This window comes from Trifolium pratense, linkage group LG2 (genome assembly GCF_020283565.1).
Source record: "Trifolium pratense cultivar HEN17-A07 linkage group LG2, ARS_RC_1.1, whole genome shotgun sequence".
NCBI lineage: Eukaryota > Viridiplantae > Streptophyta > Magnoliopsida > Fabales > Fabaceae > Trifolium > Trifolium pratense.
The window spans coordinates 27,811,255-27,827,180 of NC_060060.1; the positions used below are offsets into that span (position 1 = coordinate 27,811,255).

The 15,926-nt window shown below is 30.3% G+C and overlaps 1 protein-coding gene across 1 annotated transcript; it reads left to right on the forward strand.

Moving 5' to 3' along the window:
* Nucleotides 1-101: 101 nt before the first annotated feature.
* LOC123904493 lies at nt 102-1,546 on the forward strand. The gene is made up of 2 exons (XM_045954152.1): nt 102-398; nt 1,514-1,546. Exons 1-2 carry the CDS (start codon nt 102-104, stop codon nt 1,544-1,546), a joined length of 330 nt encoding a protein of 109 aa, XP_045810108.1.
* Nucleotides 1,547-15,926: the final 14,380 nt, after the last annotated feature.

Below are 15,926 nucleotides of genomic sequence, written 5' to 3' on the forward strand. Positions count from 1 at the left end.
AGAAAAAAACACTATATATACAATTATTTTGGTGCATTTGGCATAATCGAAACGACAAGATTTGGAATGATAATATTCAGTCCTCGAGCCAAGTTAGAAACATGGTGTTCATCATCTGGAATGAGTGGTTTACTGTCCACCAACTGCAGCGTCATAACATTGTTCCGGTTGAGGATCCTAGGCCGGTTCAGTGGGAGAAACCAGAAGCGGGATGGATAAAGTGTAATGTTGATGCTGCGTTTGTAGTAATTGAGTCCGATATTACTTTTATGGGTCTTTGCTTTCGTGATACCAATGAGCATTTTGTGGCTGAAGCATTGACACTATTACATACAATGAAAGAGGCTATTCATCGTGGATTTGAGCGGGTCCAATTTGAAAGTGACTCGAAGTTGTTGGTTGATACCATCCATTCGAGAAGACGGGACAATTCGGAGTTTAGTTTAATTGTTAACGACATTATTCTTCTTATGTCATCTTCCGTAAACTTTGAGGTTAAGTTTGTTAGGAGACGAGCGAATTTGGTTGCTCATACTCTTGATAGAGCGGCCAATGTTTGGACTAGTTTCCATAGATTTGAGATTATTCCCTTATGCATTGAACATTTATTAGTTAATGATATGAATTAAGTTTGTTTGGTTCAAAAAAAGTTTTCTCTTTAATTGTATATAAATTTTATTTCAACCAATAGAAATTTCAAAATTATTAGGTTAGATGTTATAATCGAAGTTCCAAGTATGAAGCATGTACTTCAAACTTGCCCATGTTTGACGGCATTTCATAGTTTATGGCTCTGCCTTGAGGTGCAAACAGCTCTACAGAGCTAAGCCTCCAAATAATTGGGGCCTTAATTTTTTTTACTCCATTCGTTTTAAAATGTAAGTCACTTTGGCCAAATTACACAAAATTAAGACATGTAATTAATGTTGTATGAAAAAATAAAATTATGTGTTAGTTTACAAAATTGTCCTTTATTAATGGTATATGAAAGATAAATTGAATAATTGAAAGAAGAGAGTAATAAATAGTTAAGGGTATAATAGGAAAAATAACAATAAATGTTTCATTGGTAATGTAAAATGACTTATAATTTTGTACAAATATTTTTCTCAAAGTAACTTACATTTTGAAACGGGGGAATAATAATTTTTTTACCTAGGTGTGCCAATAGTAAGTCAGTGTAGTCTACGGGTGTAAACAGTAAGTCGTCAACTACTTCCACCAATCCAACCCACTCAATAAGGCTACACTGACTTTCTGTTTTCACCCCCTAATTAAATTATGTTTTCTATTAATTTACAATTTAAATAGAAAATTTGTCTTTTATAATAATTTTTTATTAAGGGTTCACTTTTACGTTAAAAGTCGGACTCTAATTTAATTGAAATGGTCCTGCTAATTACTCAGTGTTTTTATATTTTTCTTCTATTCTAATTGCTAATTTATTCTTCTACTTTGCTAATTTGTGATTGTATTTGAGAATTACTATTTATCTCTTCTTCTTTTTTTTTAGGAAAAATTCAACTTCAACATTGTTTACGGTTGATTATAAAAAAAAAAAACATTGTTTACGGTTTACCAATCAGTTTTAACTGCAATGATGATGATTATTTTGAATTTTTTATATATTAATTAGGGTTCACTTTTAATATATAAGTCGGACCTCCAAATAGTCGAACCGACCCAACAACTACAAGTCAACACTATATGAAATAGAAAATAGTTGTTTTATTATTTGGATGGAAATAAGCTAATGGAAATAATTGTCATTGATTTAACACATTAAAAAGTAAACTTATTTGGTTGGTTGCATGAAACAGGCAGGGCCAGCGCAGAGACATAAACTATTTTGTAGTCAGCATGTACGTGCGATTTAAGAATTTATGAATTATGAACAAATTTTGTTTTCACAAATTATTTGATACACACTGTTTTTACACAGTCAATTGATCATCATCATAAATTAAAGGCAAACTTCAAAAGATGATTTGCTGGACTAAGTCCTACTCCATAAAAAGCAATAAATGTGGCTCACGATATGGGGTACGTTTCTACATGGTGGTATCAAAGTAGTAACCATACTCTAATGCCTTAGCCAAATTCAACATCCAAAAGAGCTTTTTGGGGGATGCAAGAGCACTTGACAAAAGAGTTAATTTAAGTCAAATCTATAATTTCTCTTTGCACTCCGTTTTTAGCCACACCAGATTTTTCAATTTTTTTTTAATATATATATATATAATTGGTCCCTAAACTATTAATTTATCTCCAATTTAGTTTTTGAACTATTAAAATATACTAAATAGTCCTTAAATTATTATTAATACATTAATTTAGGTCTCGTTTGAATTAACTTATTTTTGAGCTTATGCAAACAGCTTATGCAATTTTTATGTATTATTATAAGTTTGTCAATGTAGTTTATGATAAAATAGCTTATAAAAATAGAATTTTCACTAGTGCGAACTTATAAAATAGCATAAAACCTAATTTATATTGCATGAGCTATAATGTAATTCATAATTATTTTCGTTTTAGCAACACAAATATTTTATGTCTAGATTCACCCGTGCCTCCTGCACTTTTTATTTTACCTCTTTTTCACTACTTAACAAGCAAGTGTATAAAAATATAAATTTTTGTAAAAAAGTCATTCACGAGATAATCAACAAACTGAATTTACATTTTAAAATGGGAATTTCGATTGTTGTCAACATGGGCGAATCTCTTCAAAACTACAGTAGGTGTGATTATAGCCACATTAGCATAGCCCGGATTTTTATATAAAAAAAATAAAAAAATTTATAAATGATTTAAGCCAATCTATATACTGTACAGTATAAATATTAATGTAAATATTCATTTAGAGTTTATTATTGATGAATGTAAGTCTCTCGATAAACATATTACTTCAAATATTAGTGCAAACATTAGTTTATAGTCTATTCTTGATGATTTCAGGTAATTCGTTATACGTAGAGTATTATTTTCAGTTATATAGTTTAATTTTATAATAATCAACTTTGACTTTATTTGTAAAACAATGGTGGATAATTAATTGAATTTGTAGTATTGGGTAAAATTCGTGATTGAACAGACATATAAATATGAAATGACATAAAAAGAATGTTTAATTAATATTTAGTTCTTTTCAAAATAATACGGGTAAAATTGGAACAAAAATTAATAAGTTATATGCTAATTGAATTAGCTTATCAAAATGAACTATAAACCTGTATAATTAAGCTATAAGGTCATGAAAAGAAAATTGTCAAACAGTTTTTTTTCCCTTCAATATAAGCTTATAAGTTACGAGTCTTAAGTTTTTTTTTTTTTTTTTTGACGAGTTATGAGTCATAAGTTAAATATTATTATTATTGATGATTTCAACTCTTCGTTATATTTAGAGTATTTTTCCTTATGTTTTTTAATAGAAATTTGGGTTAAATATGTTTTTGGTCCCTATAGTTTCACATAATTTACGTTTTAGTCCCTGAAATTTGTTTTCACACTTTTTAGTCCTTGAAGTTTCAGCAGTCAATGGTTTTAGTCCCTGCCATCCAGATAGGTTTAACGGAGATGACATGGAAGCGACATGTATTTTTTTTTTTTGCTTGCCACGTTACCAATCAAATTTTTTTTTAATTTTTTTTCGGTGTTTTTTTTCCAATTTTTTTAATTAATAATTAAATTGAAAAAACAAAAAATTAGATTAAACAAATTGTTAAAAGACCATAAACGCAAAATAGAATTTTTCTTAACAACTTGTTTAATCTAATTTTTCTTTTTCTCAATTTAATTATTAATTTAAAAAAATTGAAAAAAAAAAGACACTGAAAAAAAATTTAAAAAACAAATTTTAAAAAAACTGATTGGTGACGTGGCAAGCAAAAAAATAAAAAATACATGTGGCGGTGCCACGTCGCTGCCACGTTATCCTCCGTTAAACTCATATGGATGACAGAGACTAAAACCATTGATTGCTGAAACTTCAGGGACTAAAACGAAAATTCTATGAAACTATTAAAGAATTTGTTGATTTGTTATTGTTCTTTCTTTAGATATATATGTTATATTAGAAGTAATCTCATATACGAATGAAGAATTTTTGTAAGGTAGTGCTTAAAATTTGTAGCCTCATCGATAATTTATTTTTGGGTCTGCCCTTGTGATAAAAATTCATCGTCTTAGTCCAAGTACATGCATTGGTTTCTGTGTTTTTATTTTCCTCTTCTCTTTTTCTCTCCTACCAAACACACCCCGAAAGATTGATGTAAATAAGATTCTTGCTAACAAGTGTGTTTGGAGCATTCTTTAATATTTTATTCAAATAAATTATTTATTCAAAAAGTTAAATATTTCAGAAATTAAACATTTTAATTTTTAATTCATTGAGTCTACATATTTTTATAAAAAATTACTATTTAAGATCTTTACAAAGTATTTCAAAAAGACTAGGATTTCTCAATAAAACAAAGAAAAATGTAAATTAATACTCTTGAGTCTTGAGGCACTAATTAAAAAGCTAAACAGGGGAAGATCAAAATAAGGTGTGCGGGGTGCAGTGCACCCCCTGAATTTTAGAAATTTAGACCAAATATTTTAGTTTAATCTATTTTAGACCCCTTGAAATTTTCAATTTTCACCACTAGTCCAGACAATTTTGCTCGCGTGAATGAACAATCCACTTGCCTTTTAATTAAACAATCCCCTGAAAATAATTCTTTTTGTGATTTATATCCTAATCTTTTTGCAAAAGAAATATTTCAGCATGCTTTTGTTCCAGAAAGGCTGAGACGGAATGGCGAAACCCTCGAGTGATTTTCACAGTGGTGTGAAGAATCGACAGACAGTGAAGTTCAGCAGCTAAGTGCTCTCAAGGATATGTTAGTTGACATCCCTATTGATCCAGAGAGGCCTGATCCAGAGAGGCCTGATAGGTGGCGGTGGGTGCCGGGGTCAGTTGATCTCTTCTCAGTTAATTCATATATGTTATGTTAAATATGCTTGGATCTCAACCCCAAAAGCTAGCTCAAAGGGTGAGGTTGCCCTCACATATTTATACACTTCACATCCCGGGAACCTAAGCAATGTGAGACTTCAAACAATCTCCAACAACACAACAACATATTCAACACCCACCCTCACGCCTAGCGTGGTCCTGGGTCAAATGTCCACATTGCAGTCCTTAACCCGGCTCTAATACCATGTAGAAACTCAGGAAAACATGAGAAAATATTGTATATTCATTGTGTTTGAATCATTTTGGCAAAGTTGATGTAAATTTGAGGAAGCTCATGCCTATTTTTCATCATATATATCCATGTAAAACGAGAATAATCATCGATAAAAATAACAAAATACCGAGAACCTCCCATAGTAGGTGTGGGAACAGGACCCCAAATATCAGAGTGCACAAGATCAAATGGTGAAGCTGAAACAGAAGTACTTTTATTAAAAGACAAGGCTGGTTGTTTGGCGGTTTGACAAGCAGTACAATCAAAAGACTCATTGGTGACAGTTCCTAAATAACCTTGAGACACTAGAGGACGTAATTTTCCAATAGAACTATGGGCAAGACGACGATGCCAAAGTTGAATGGAAGAATCTGTGGAAGCGGCACAAATATTGGATTCGTGAGGAACATGCAGTTCAGTGAGCTCATATAGCCTTCCGATCTTACTTCCAGTTCCAATGAGTTGTCCAGTCCGTGGATCCTGCACACGACATCCAGATGAAGTGAAAGTAATTTCATAGCCCATATCACATAGTTGACCAATGGAGATAAGATTATAATTCAATTTTGGAATAAGATATGTGTCAGGTAGGCTTAAATTAGACAAAGATATAGAACCGGTATGACTTACATGCATAAGGGATCCATCAGCGGTGTGGATAGAACGAGTAATGTCATTTTTAGATATGGAGGAAAATAGATGAGATGCAGATGTCATATGGTTACAGCAGGCAGAATCAAAATACCATTTAGAATTACCTGGTGTCGTGGAAAGAGCTGCAGGAGTATTACCAGAAAGTATAAGTTGTCTAAGAAGAGACCCAAGATTTGTGATGGAGAAGGCAGTCTGAGAGGGTTCTAGAGAATCATTGGCAGCAGCACTTGCAAATGCAGGCTGGGAAAAGTCGGCGGGATAGTGATTCTTATTCTGATAAAATCGTGGAGGGCGAGTGGGACAATTTTGAATCAAATGTCCAGGTGTCTTGCAATATCGACAACAGTTTGAAGCAATATGACCCATTTTCTTGCAATTATGACATTCTATAGTAGGACAATTGGAGAAAGCATGCCCAAATTTGCGGCAGTGACTGCAAAATTTCATAGTTGATACAATACTGGATTTCTCCATGTAATAATAAGAATACCGTAAGAGTTTAAAAATGTCAGTTGAGTATCTGATGGTGAACACAAGCAATAACGATTTCTCTGGTAAATGGTACTATGCAACTTTAATTAAATTAGCCAATTTGTGTGTGATTGATAATATCACAAAATATGATATAAAATTGGAATTGTGAGCAACAGTGTTACGATGACTCAATGAAAAATCACTAGTTGCAAAATATATATATATATATATATATATATATATATATATATATATATATATATATATATATATATATATATATATGTGCCACAGAGAAAATAAAATTAAAGCAATGGTGGTAAACTAACAAAGGAGAAAACAATGCAAACACTGGGAAACAACACGCAGGAGGGGAAAAAAAAAAAGGAACCTAAGCTCTGGATACCATGTAGATATGCTTGGATCTCAACCTCAAAAACTAGCTTAAAGGGTGAGGTTGCCCTCACATATTTATACATTTCACATCCCGGGAACCTAAGCAATGTGGGACTTCAAACAATCTCCAACAACACAACAACATATTCAACATGTTATAAGTTGTTACTTCAATTATCTAACTTGGATACTTTGGATTCAAACGTGTTGCCCGCAATTCAAAAGCTTTGTAAGAATTATGTTACGTCTAAAGTTATCTTTTTTGGTTGGCGCTTACTTTTAGAGAAGCTTTCTACGAGGACAGCCCTCAGCCATAGAGATATTTCGCCTAATCCGCATGATTTTTCTTGTATTTTTTATTTTCTTAATATGGAAGATTACTCCCATCTTTTCTTCCATTGTCCTTTCGTTAAGGGTGGGAAGTTGATTATAGATGGTTAGGACATGGGTTACATATGGTATGGTCGTATGGAAGGTTGAAATTATTTTTTATGTTTTGGTTCTATGGCTAAATTAAAAAAAGATAAACGGGTTCGACATCTGATATGGTTGACCACTACCTGATGTATTTGGAAGATCAGAAATAAAGTGGTTTTCAATGGGGCTTTACCAAATGCTTCCGAATTAGTATATGATAGTAAAACTTTTTCTTGATTTTGGTTTAGTGGTCGCTCTGGCCGTAAGTCCTTGCTCACATTTTTTGATTGGTGTATTGATTCTCTTGTATGTCTCCGAAACATATAATAATTTGTTTTGTATTGTAAGGGATTGAACATCCCTTCTACCCTTATAGAAAAAATTAAAATAAAATAAAAAAACAATTTTTTTTCAGCCTTCTCTGCTTGTATTCTTCCGAATTTTTTGTTATTGATTTTTCTAAAGAAAGTCAAAAAGTGTGGCCATTGCATGACCTCAACATATAATGTAATTAAAAATTTGCACGTGGGATTTTGATTCCCTGCAATCAAAAAGTAACTGCAGGTGAATCATAGCCATCAGATCAGATAAATATATTTTGTAATTTCAATCAAATGGTATATAAAGAACTGACTGCATGAATGCATGTTTTTTGAATGCATGGAATCTGCATCCAACTCAGGGTCCTCGATTGATTTGCTAATATAGTAAAATTATCTTAAAATTAATATACTTAATATTTTTCAAATAAAAAAAATTAATATAAAAGTTACTTTTTTTCTTTTCTTATATAAAACCTAAAAATACTAATTAACATGACCAATAAAATACTTCCCCCAGTCCTATATATAAGAGAAAATTTGTTGTTTAGATTCATCAATTTTACAATGAACCTAAAAATCAAAGTTTCTCTTATATATAGGATCGGAGGGAGTAAATCACTATCTGCATTGTACACATCAAGTAGTAACGTGGCAAGACAAGACAATAGAAAAGTGGCAATGCAAAGGTCAAAAGAAAACGTGCTTCAGGGAACCTCGCAATTTTGCTTGGTAACCAAGAGTCCAAGATTCACATGAATAGTGCCAAATATTGTACTAAACAAAAAGCATTCCTTATGGATAAATAAAATATAGAGCCAAATATTTTCTAGTATATACATATATCTACCAAGTTGAAAATAGTCAAACTCGACACACATATATATTAATAATTTATTATGTGGCTTTTTTAATTTGCTTGGTAGCCAAGGCAATCAAATGCAAACATTGCCGATATAAATAAAACATAAATCAACCACTTAACTTACACCAAAAAATAGACAACACATAATTAAGATGGCAATGGGAGTTGATCATGCTGAAGCATATGTGTTACGAAAGATGTATAAAGAAAAATTGAAGGATGACGAAGAAGCAAAGGGACCCAAGACGAGCACAATTATTGGGTCTAAGGCCAATAAACCAAGTGGATGTTTCTTTTGGTTTTCTAAGAAGTCAAGAACAACTACACAAATAAAAGACATCAATAAGAAAGAGCTTACAAAAAAAATATAACTTATATAAAAATATAGTGTAATATAGTGTTTATTTCAAAATGTATTAATTGTTGTATGTTTTGATGTTATTGGAACATCTTCACCACATGGATGAACTCATGAACAAATATGTTGTATTCTCTAAAATGTCTTGTTAAAGTAGAACTTAATTTTATTGCTATATTTTATTATAATTAGTAGTACCAAAACCTAGAATGTTCACATCACGTTAGTGTTAGTAAAAGAAAATGGTGAAGTAGATTTTTTTTTAATAGATTTTTATGCTTATTAAACTAGATAGATAGTTTGGTTGGATGTAGGCAGTATTTTATAAGTAAAATTCATTCAATGCAAATTAGGAGATGATGATCGGTTTTTTTTTTTATATAAGCAAAATATATTATAAGGGAAAGGGGATTCAATCCCTTACAACACAAAGTAATATATCAAATGTTTTTGGTACAAACCATAAGGTCATGACACCAATTCGAAAAAGACATAGAAATACAAGAGTGACGCCAATACGCTACTAAAAATTGATAAACTTAAAATTCTTGTTTGATGGTGCTTGAAAGCCTAAAAAAAAAGCTTTAGATATAATTTGAATAGTCGGTGGTCTAATCCTTTATTATGTTTGGGGATTAGGACTACATACGCTACTAAAAATATAACATGAAATTAATTTTTTACTAGTAAACACTCCGGTACACATTATGTAGATATGTACCGGTACATGGCTTAGATGGATGATTGTGATTAGTTCACAAATAATATTTAATATAAAAAAATTGATAAATAATATTTATAAACCAATCGGAATCATTCATCTTAGCAAATAGACCGATACATATTAACTGTTTTACTAATTACTATTTGTACCCAACTAAGCTTCAGGATAGAGAGTGTTTACCGATAAAAATAAGCATATTATTACTCAAACCTAACATTTCCAAGTATAGATCTGAATCAAGAAGACTACTCACAATTCACAAAATCTAGCTTAGCGTAATATATTTCGAATTATAGTGGTTAGTGAAAGGTAGACATCAATGTTACACACGATGGATACAAGAGAAGCAAACGTCGCAAACAAAGCAACACCGTAGATGGATGTAAGAGCATCTTCACAAAACCCCACCAATTGAATTGATGCAGACAGACATCATGACACTACAACAAATATTATAGCTGAAAAACTCATTAATATACTCCTAAACCAGCGTTTATTTTGATATTTGCAATAAATTTGTTTTGTTTAGCAGGTGAAAAGGATCCTTGACATCTTTTCATCTGCAAAAAATTCTCGACGTAAAAACACAGATACAAGATGATCATCTTGGAATAGCAAAAAGAGTGGATCCTCGGGGGCCCAAATGAATTGGCTTATTTGAAAAGAGTCTTGTTCTTGAGCTTGGGAAGATCTATATCGTGTCTCGTACTGCATGGTTTAATCCTGCAAGAACTCTGAATCATTCTCTTGAAGTTTATCATCTTTATCATAAATGATCTTTTTGTCCCAAAATGACCTTTTCTAATAGCGAAATCCCAGTTCATTGGACTTTTCGAGACAATCAAATAGAAAGCCCTAAGGGCTCCATATTCTAAGGGCCCAAACTATGTGATTGAATAAATCCAAGAAGTAGAAGAATTCAGAATGTCATTTTTTCTATTAATCAATAAAAAAACATTAATATATCTTATTTTTTTAACCATATTTTTCTACTAATAGATAGTAACAACAAATTTTATCAAAAAAAAAAAAATAATAACAACAAATATTAACATATAAAATATTATTAAATTTATTTCTAAGAATATTTTCAGCATATAAACTTTTATAACTTTTATTAATAAATGATTAAAGATATTAACAGTCAAACTATACATTAATTAACATACATAAAATAGTCAATTGTCACTTATTTTACGATGAAAAAATAACCCAAACTTTGGAACTAAGAAAAGGCTGTTAATGGGTCAAATTAGACGGTGTGAGAGGCAAGTTTATTTTCTTGTTCCCCAAGCAAATTGACTATATCAAAGTCTATATATATATACAAACTACTTTCCATCTTTCTTCTCACTTCCAATAAACTTTTGAATACCATTTACATTTCTAACTATCTATGGCATCTGGAGGGTATGGACTTGCTGAAACATACGTGATGCAAAAGCTATACAAGGAAAAAATATTGAAGAGCATAGAACATGAAGAGAAACAAGAAGATATGAGAAAGACCAACACAGAGATTGGTACGGTCAAAATGGGTTCTATGGATAAAACATCAAGTAGGTGTTTCTCGTGGCTTCCTAAACAACAACACAAGAAAATTTCTAGGATATCAGATTCCAATGACTCATAGAACCCATTTTGAATTCCTTATGGTGTTACGTACGAATTCAAGATTACTTCATTTTCTCTAATATTAAGTCGGATATAGAACCGGTTTAAAAAGTCAATTTTAACCGACTTAAAAACTGTTTTTTTGTGTGTGTGTGAAAATGCATTATTTGCAAATGACATCATAATGAACCGTTGTATGATCAACTATCAAGTATATCATAATGTAATATTGTATGTTCAATGAAGATTACCATCTTGGAATCTCTTATTATAGCATGTTCAAATTGTTGTTCCCCTTAATTTCTTTAATCTTACTTTTGTTGGTTTAAATGGAACATAACATAATATTATTTTTTATTTTATATAAATGTTTAGTGCAACCATTGACAATCCATATCTAAAAGGTTTAAATAGCGTCTGAAAAATAAGTTATAAGCTAATAAAATAAGCTATAAGATCTTTTTGAAAAGTTGTTATAAAAAAGATCTTTATTCAATCAAATGAGCTAATAAGCTATAAACGATAAGCTATAACCTAGTTTATATGTCTTCCCAAACAGATCGAGAATTAGTGAATTGAAACTTTATTTTGCATGAGACTTTCTCCAACTATATTTTTCTTTTTTTTTATTTACAATGGAGGAGAAGATCGAACTCAAAATCTCATGCGTGCTTTCTAAATCTCTCAGTACTAGATCAAACTTAGTGGATTGATATTAAACAATTGCAATTCAGCATAGACAATTTGCACAGTGAAATACAAAAGCGTTAAAATAATCTCCTTGTATGAAATCTGAACAACCAAATTATCCAGCACATACAATACCAACAATAATAAGGATGTGTAAATAAAAACTTTAAATAAGGATGTGTAAATTTCACCGACAATGTTTTTTTTTTTTTTTTTGGGATTAACAATGATTTGTTGAATTAAATTTCACTTCAACACAAAAGAATGTGAAAATGGGGTGAAAAAGAGCACCGTAAGATAGACGCTTACTCTTGGGCTTGGCCGAACCGGCATACGTTTGCAATGACGCGCTCTTTTACCATAGATGAAGACTTGGTCAGCAAAAATAAAAATATATGAAGACAAAATATGTCAACCACGATGACTTAATAAAAAAAAGGAGAAAACTTAGAAATAATACCATGCACATTGTTGGTACTGTTTTTCAATAGAAACTTGACACATATACTTTTTTTTTTACACGTCACTAACTAAAAAATTAACACCGTTTCGAAATTTAGAAGAGTTAACATTAACCCCTAGTCAGGGCCGATTTTGGGTCAGGGCAAGTAGGGTCTAAGTTCAGGGCATCCAAAAACTGGGGCCTCAATTTTTTTTTGTGCCCATCATGTTAAAATTAATTGGTTGAGTATTTGTGCTGATATTTTGTTTATGTGAAGTGATGGTAGCTTAGTTGGTTAGTGCATGGCTTTCTTGTATTGTACGAATCAGGTGGGAGTGAGTTCAATTCCCAGCCTTGGCACTTTTTGGTTCGCAATTGTTTGTTTGTTTTATTTAAATAAATAGATCAGCTTTCAACAAATCACAATCAATACCACCATAAAAATTATAAATCAAACTAATTCAAAAATTATTTCTTTTTACAAAATGATGATTTTTTCTATAAATAAAATAACTTTATAACTCATAAATAACTTTACTACTTTACCTATATAAAAAAAAACCACATTTTGTTATTTCTTTGCAAAATTTCTATGAAAATAAAGAATTAATTTATAAAATTAAATTGTAATTTTTATGAAAAAACACTATCAATTTTTTTTAGATCATCAAGACACTATCAATTTTGTTATTTATTTTATTTGTTGTGTAAATGTTAATTTTATTTATTAATAATCTGTTAATCTTTTATTTATCGTTTTAATTTCAATGTTGCGGAATATGACTTTTTTTTATGTCAGTTACACATATAAACTAGTCACACACCCGTGCAATGCACGGATGTTATGCGGTATTTTATATTATAATGTTGAAAAATCATTCGTATAAATTGAAACAATAAATATTATGAAAATTATAATAATAACATCAACAACAACAAAATAATAATAATAATAATAATAATAATAATAATAATAATAATAATAATAATAATAATAAAGTAATGTAAATATAAGATAGATATTAAAGATGTGTTTATACATTTCGAAATGAGTACAATGAATCATATTGCATATATCTACCAAAAATATACAATTGACGTCAATGTGCGCTATATAATTTTTTTTTATTCTTCATAATATATGATATTTAATTAACTTACTCCAAATCTTCTAAAGTTAGGTCCATTAGTTTTTTAATATTTTCATCTTTAGGTTCTCTTTGATATCACTTCTTTCAATCACATGCCCAATAACATCTAAAAAAATTAAAATAGAGACATATTATTTAGATTAAAATATCAATCAATATATGAGATTTATTTAAAATTAAAACGAAAACTAATAATCATTACCAACTATTTTTTTTCTTCTTCAGTTGAATTCAAAATATTTTGGAATGGCATAAAATCAAAATGGTTCAATCGAATGTGTGGAGCATCGATCTTGGTAAATGTAGTAGTAAACATGCAATTCAGCTTATACTTATGTGATATAATTTTATACTTATCACTTCCTCCAACCAATATATTTTCAACCTTATATGTTGATCCTTCTCCAACTATTTTTTTATCTTTGACACCAAACTATTTCCCACAGTAGCAAGAATCTTATCGCACTGGATGATCAAAGTAAAAAAAGGGAAAAAGTCAATAATAAAAAAAATCAATAGAGATTTTGTGAAAATGTGAAAAGTATATCAAGATAGTTCATCACATTTTCATCAATAAACAACATATTCATAGACGTAACCTCAGTTGGTTTGTATTTGTTTGTTACATTCCACACATGAATTATTCAAACTTTCAACTTTAGATTTGCTTTTCTAGCTACTATAGCGGACATAGGAGTGTAGATAGGAGCCATGGTTTGAAAGGGTTTTTTTTTAACTAAAAACTAAACTCAATATAGAAATGTATGCATGACTAAAGAAGTAACTGATATGCTACTTATATATACCTATATGTATATGATAACAACCGATCAAAGAGAATAAGTGGGGATCATCGAAATTGAATGAAATATGATAATGATAATGGTTATACATTTCAATCCCATTACCTATAACTCTTTGCATAACCTTATCAAAATATTTATCATGTGTGAAAGGTGAAGAAATGCTTAGAAGCATTGACACATTTATATAGGAACCAATTAACTATGCAAAGGTTGTGAACTGTTGAATATAATTATTAGGGGAAATGAAGAGAAATCATGAGGAAGTGAGAGTTACATGATTGTGTGACCTTATGCATCATATCATATCGATAGCCAAGGGTCAAGCATAATTGTTTTTAGATTTTATCCTCTTGTACGTGTAACAATATATTATTTTGATTAGTATATTGGATATTGGAGAGATATAAATCTTTATTATTTATTATTATGGTATATGAAGAGTAGATAGAGATGACAATAGTATGTATGTATATATATATATATATATATATATATATATATATATATATATATATATATGACAACGATATAATATAAAGAAGTGATGTGGCGTTATTGAGTGACTTAATTGGATGTAAGTGGCTGACGTGGATTAGAGCTGAGATGAGTAGTAGGAGAACTATCTAAGATTTATATTTTAATGCATTAACTATGGAACATGTATGATGCAAATGGATGAATTTTTTTTGCATCTAATGGAATATATGGTGAGTAAGTAGTAAAGTGTGGCTCTTTAGTATAAGTTCCTCATGTTTTAATGTGGACAATATGAAAAGTCATCTATATAAATGTAGGTATATGAAAAGTATATAGAGTCTAGAGTTGATAATGATGTAAGGAGAAATTATGTGACATCGTAAGTGACTGACTTGGCTAAATGGAAAAAATTCATTGGTTTAAGTGGATTAGGGTTTACATAGATAGTAGGAGAACTATCTAGGAATTATATATTATGTGGCATTGTAAGTGACTGACTTGGCTAAATGGAAAAAATTCATTGGTTTAAGTGGATTAGGGTTTACATAGATAGTAGGAGAACTATCTAGGAATTATATATATAGATAACTATTTTTGATGTTATTAACATTATTTACAATTTAAGCAAATGATGTTCTTTTTATAAAAAAATTGCATTTTTTATTAGGGTCCATTTTCATTATTTGTCCTGCACCTCCAAAATCTCGGAGCCGGCCCTGCCCCCAGTTTCCGGCGACGCACAAACAATGACTACCAACGTCTATATATGGTTGACATTAAATTTTTATGCCAATTTAAAAGTTGTGATTTTTTTATTTTTTGAATATATTAAATAAAGTGTGTCCCATAAAAAGAAGAGAGAGAGAGTTCTTATATTAGAATTGGTACCAATTATAACTAATTTTTATCGGAAATATAAAAATCATGAATCATACTCTCGACCGTCTATTTAAATGACTGAAACTGTAATCACTTAAATCAAATTATTGCTTATCAAAAAAAAAAAACTTAAATCAAATTATTCTTGGAGAAATTTCTCGGAGTTTATTAAATAGTACTCAAAAGTTAACTTCTAGAAATATTAAAAGCGTGCAAAAATGTGTGAATTTTGTATTATGTGGACTTCCTAAAGTAGTAAACCCATACATAATGAGGAAACACCCAAACTTTGAAAAAGAAGAAGGAAAATTCTAGCATGAAGTCACCAAAATGGCTTCTTCGATGAAGTTGCCCATGTGGCCAATAAAAACACAACGTTGATCCACCTATGATTTTTTGACAAATATTCCAGTACAGCAGTC

Coding starts and splice junctions, on each gene's coding strand:
- LOC123904493 (XM_045954152.1), top strand. CDS start 102: ATGGTGTTCATCATCTGGAATGAGTGGTTTACTGTCCACCAACTGCAG. Junction 399..1,513: donor AAAGTGACTCGAAGTTGTTG/GTTGATACCATC, acceptor CTTTTTTTTTAG/GAAAAATTCAACTTCAACAT.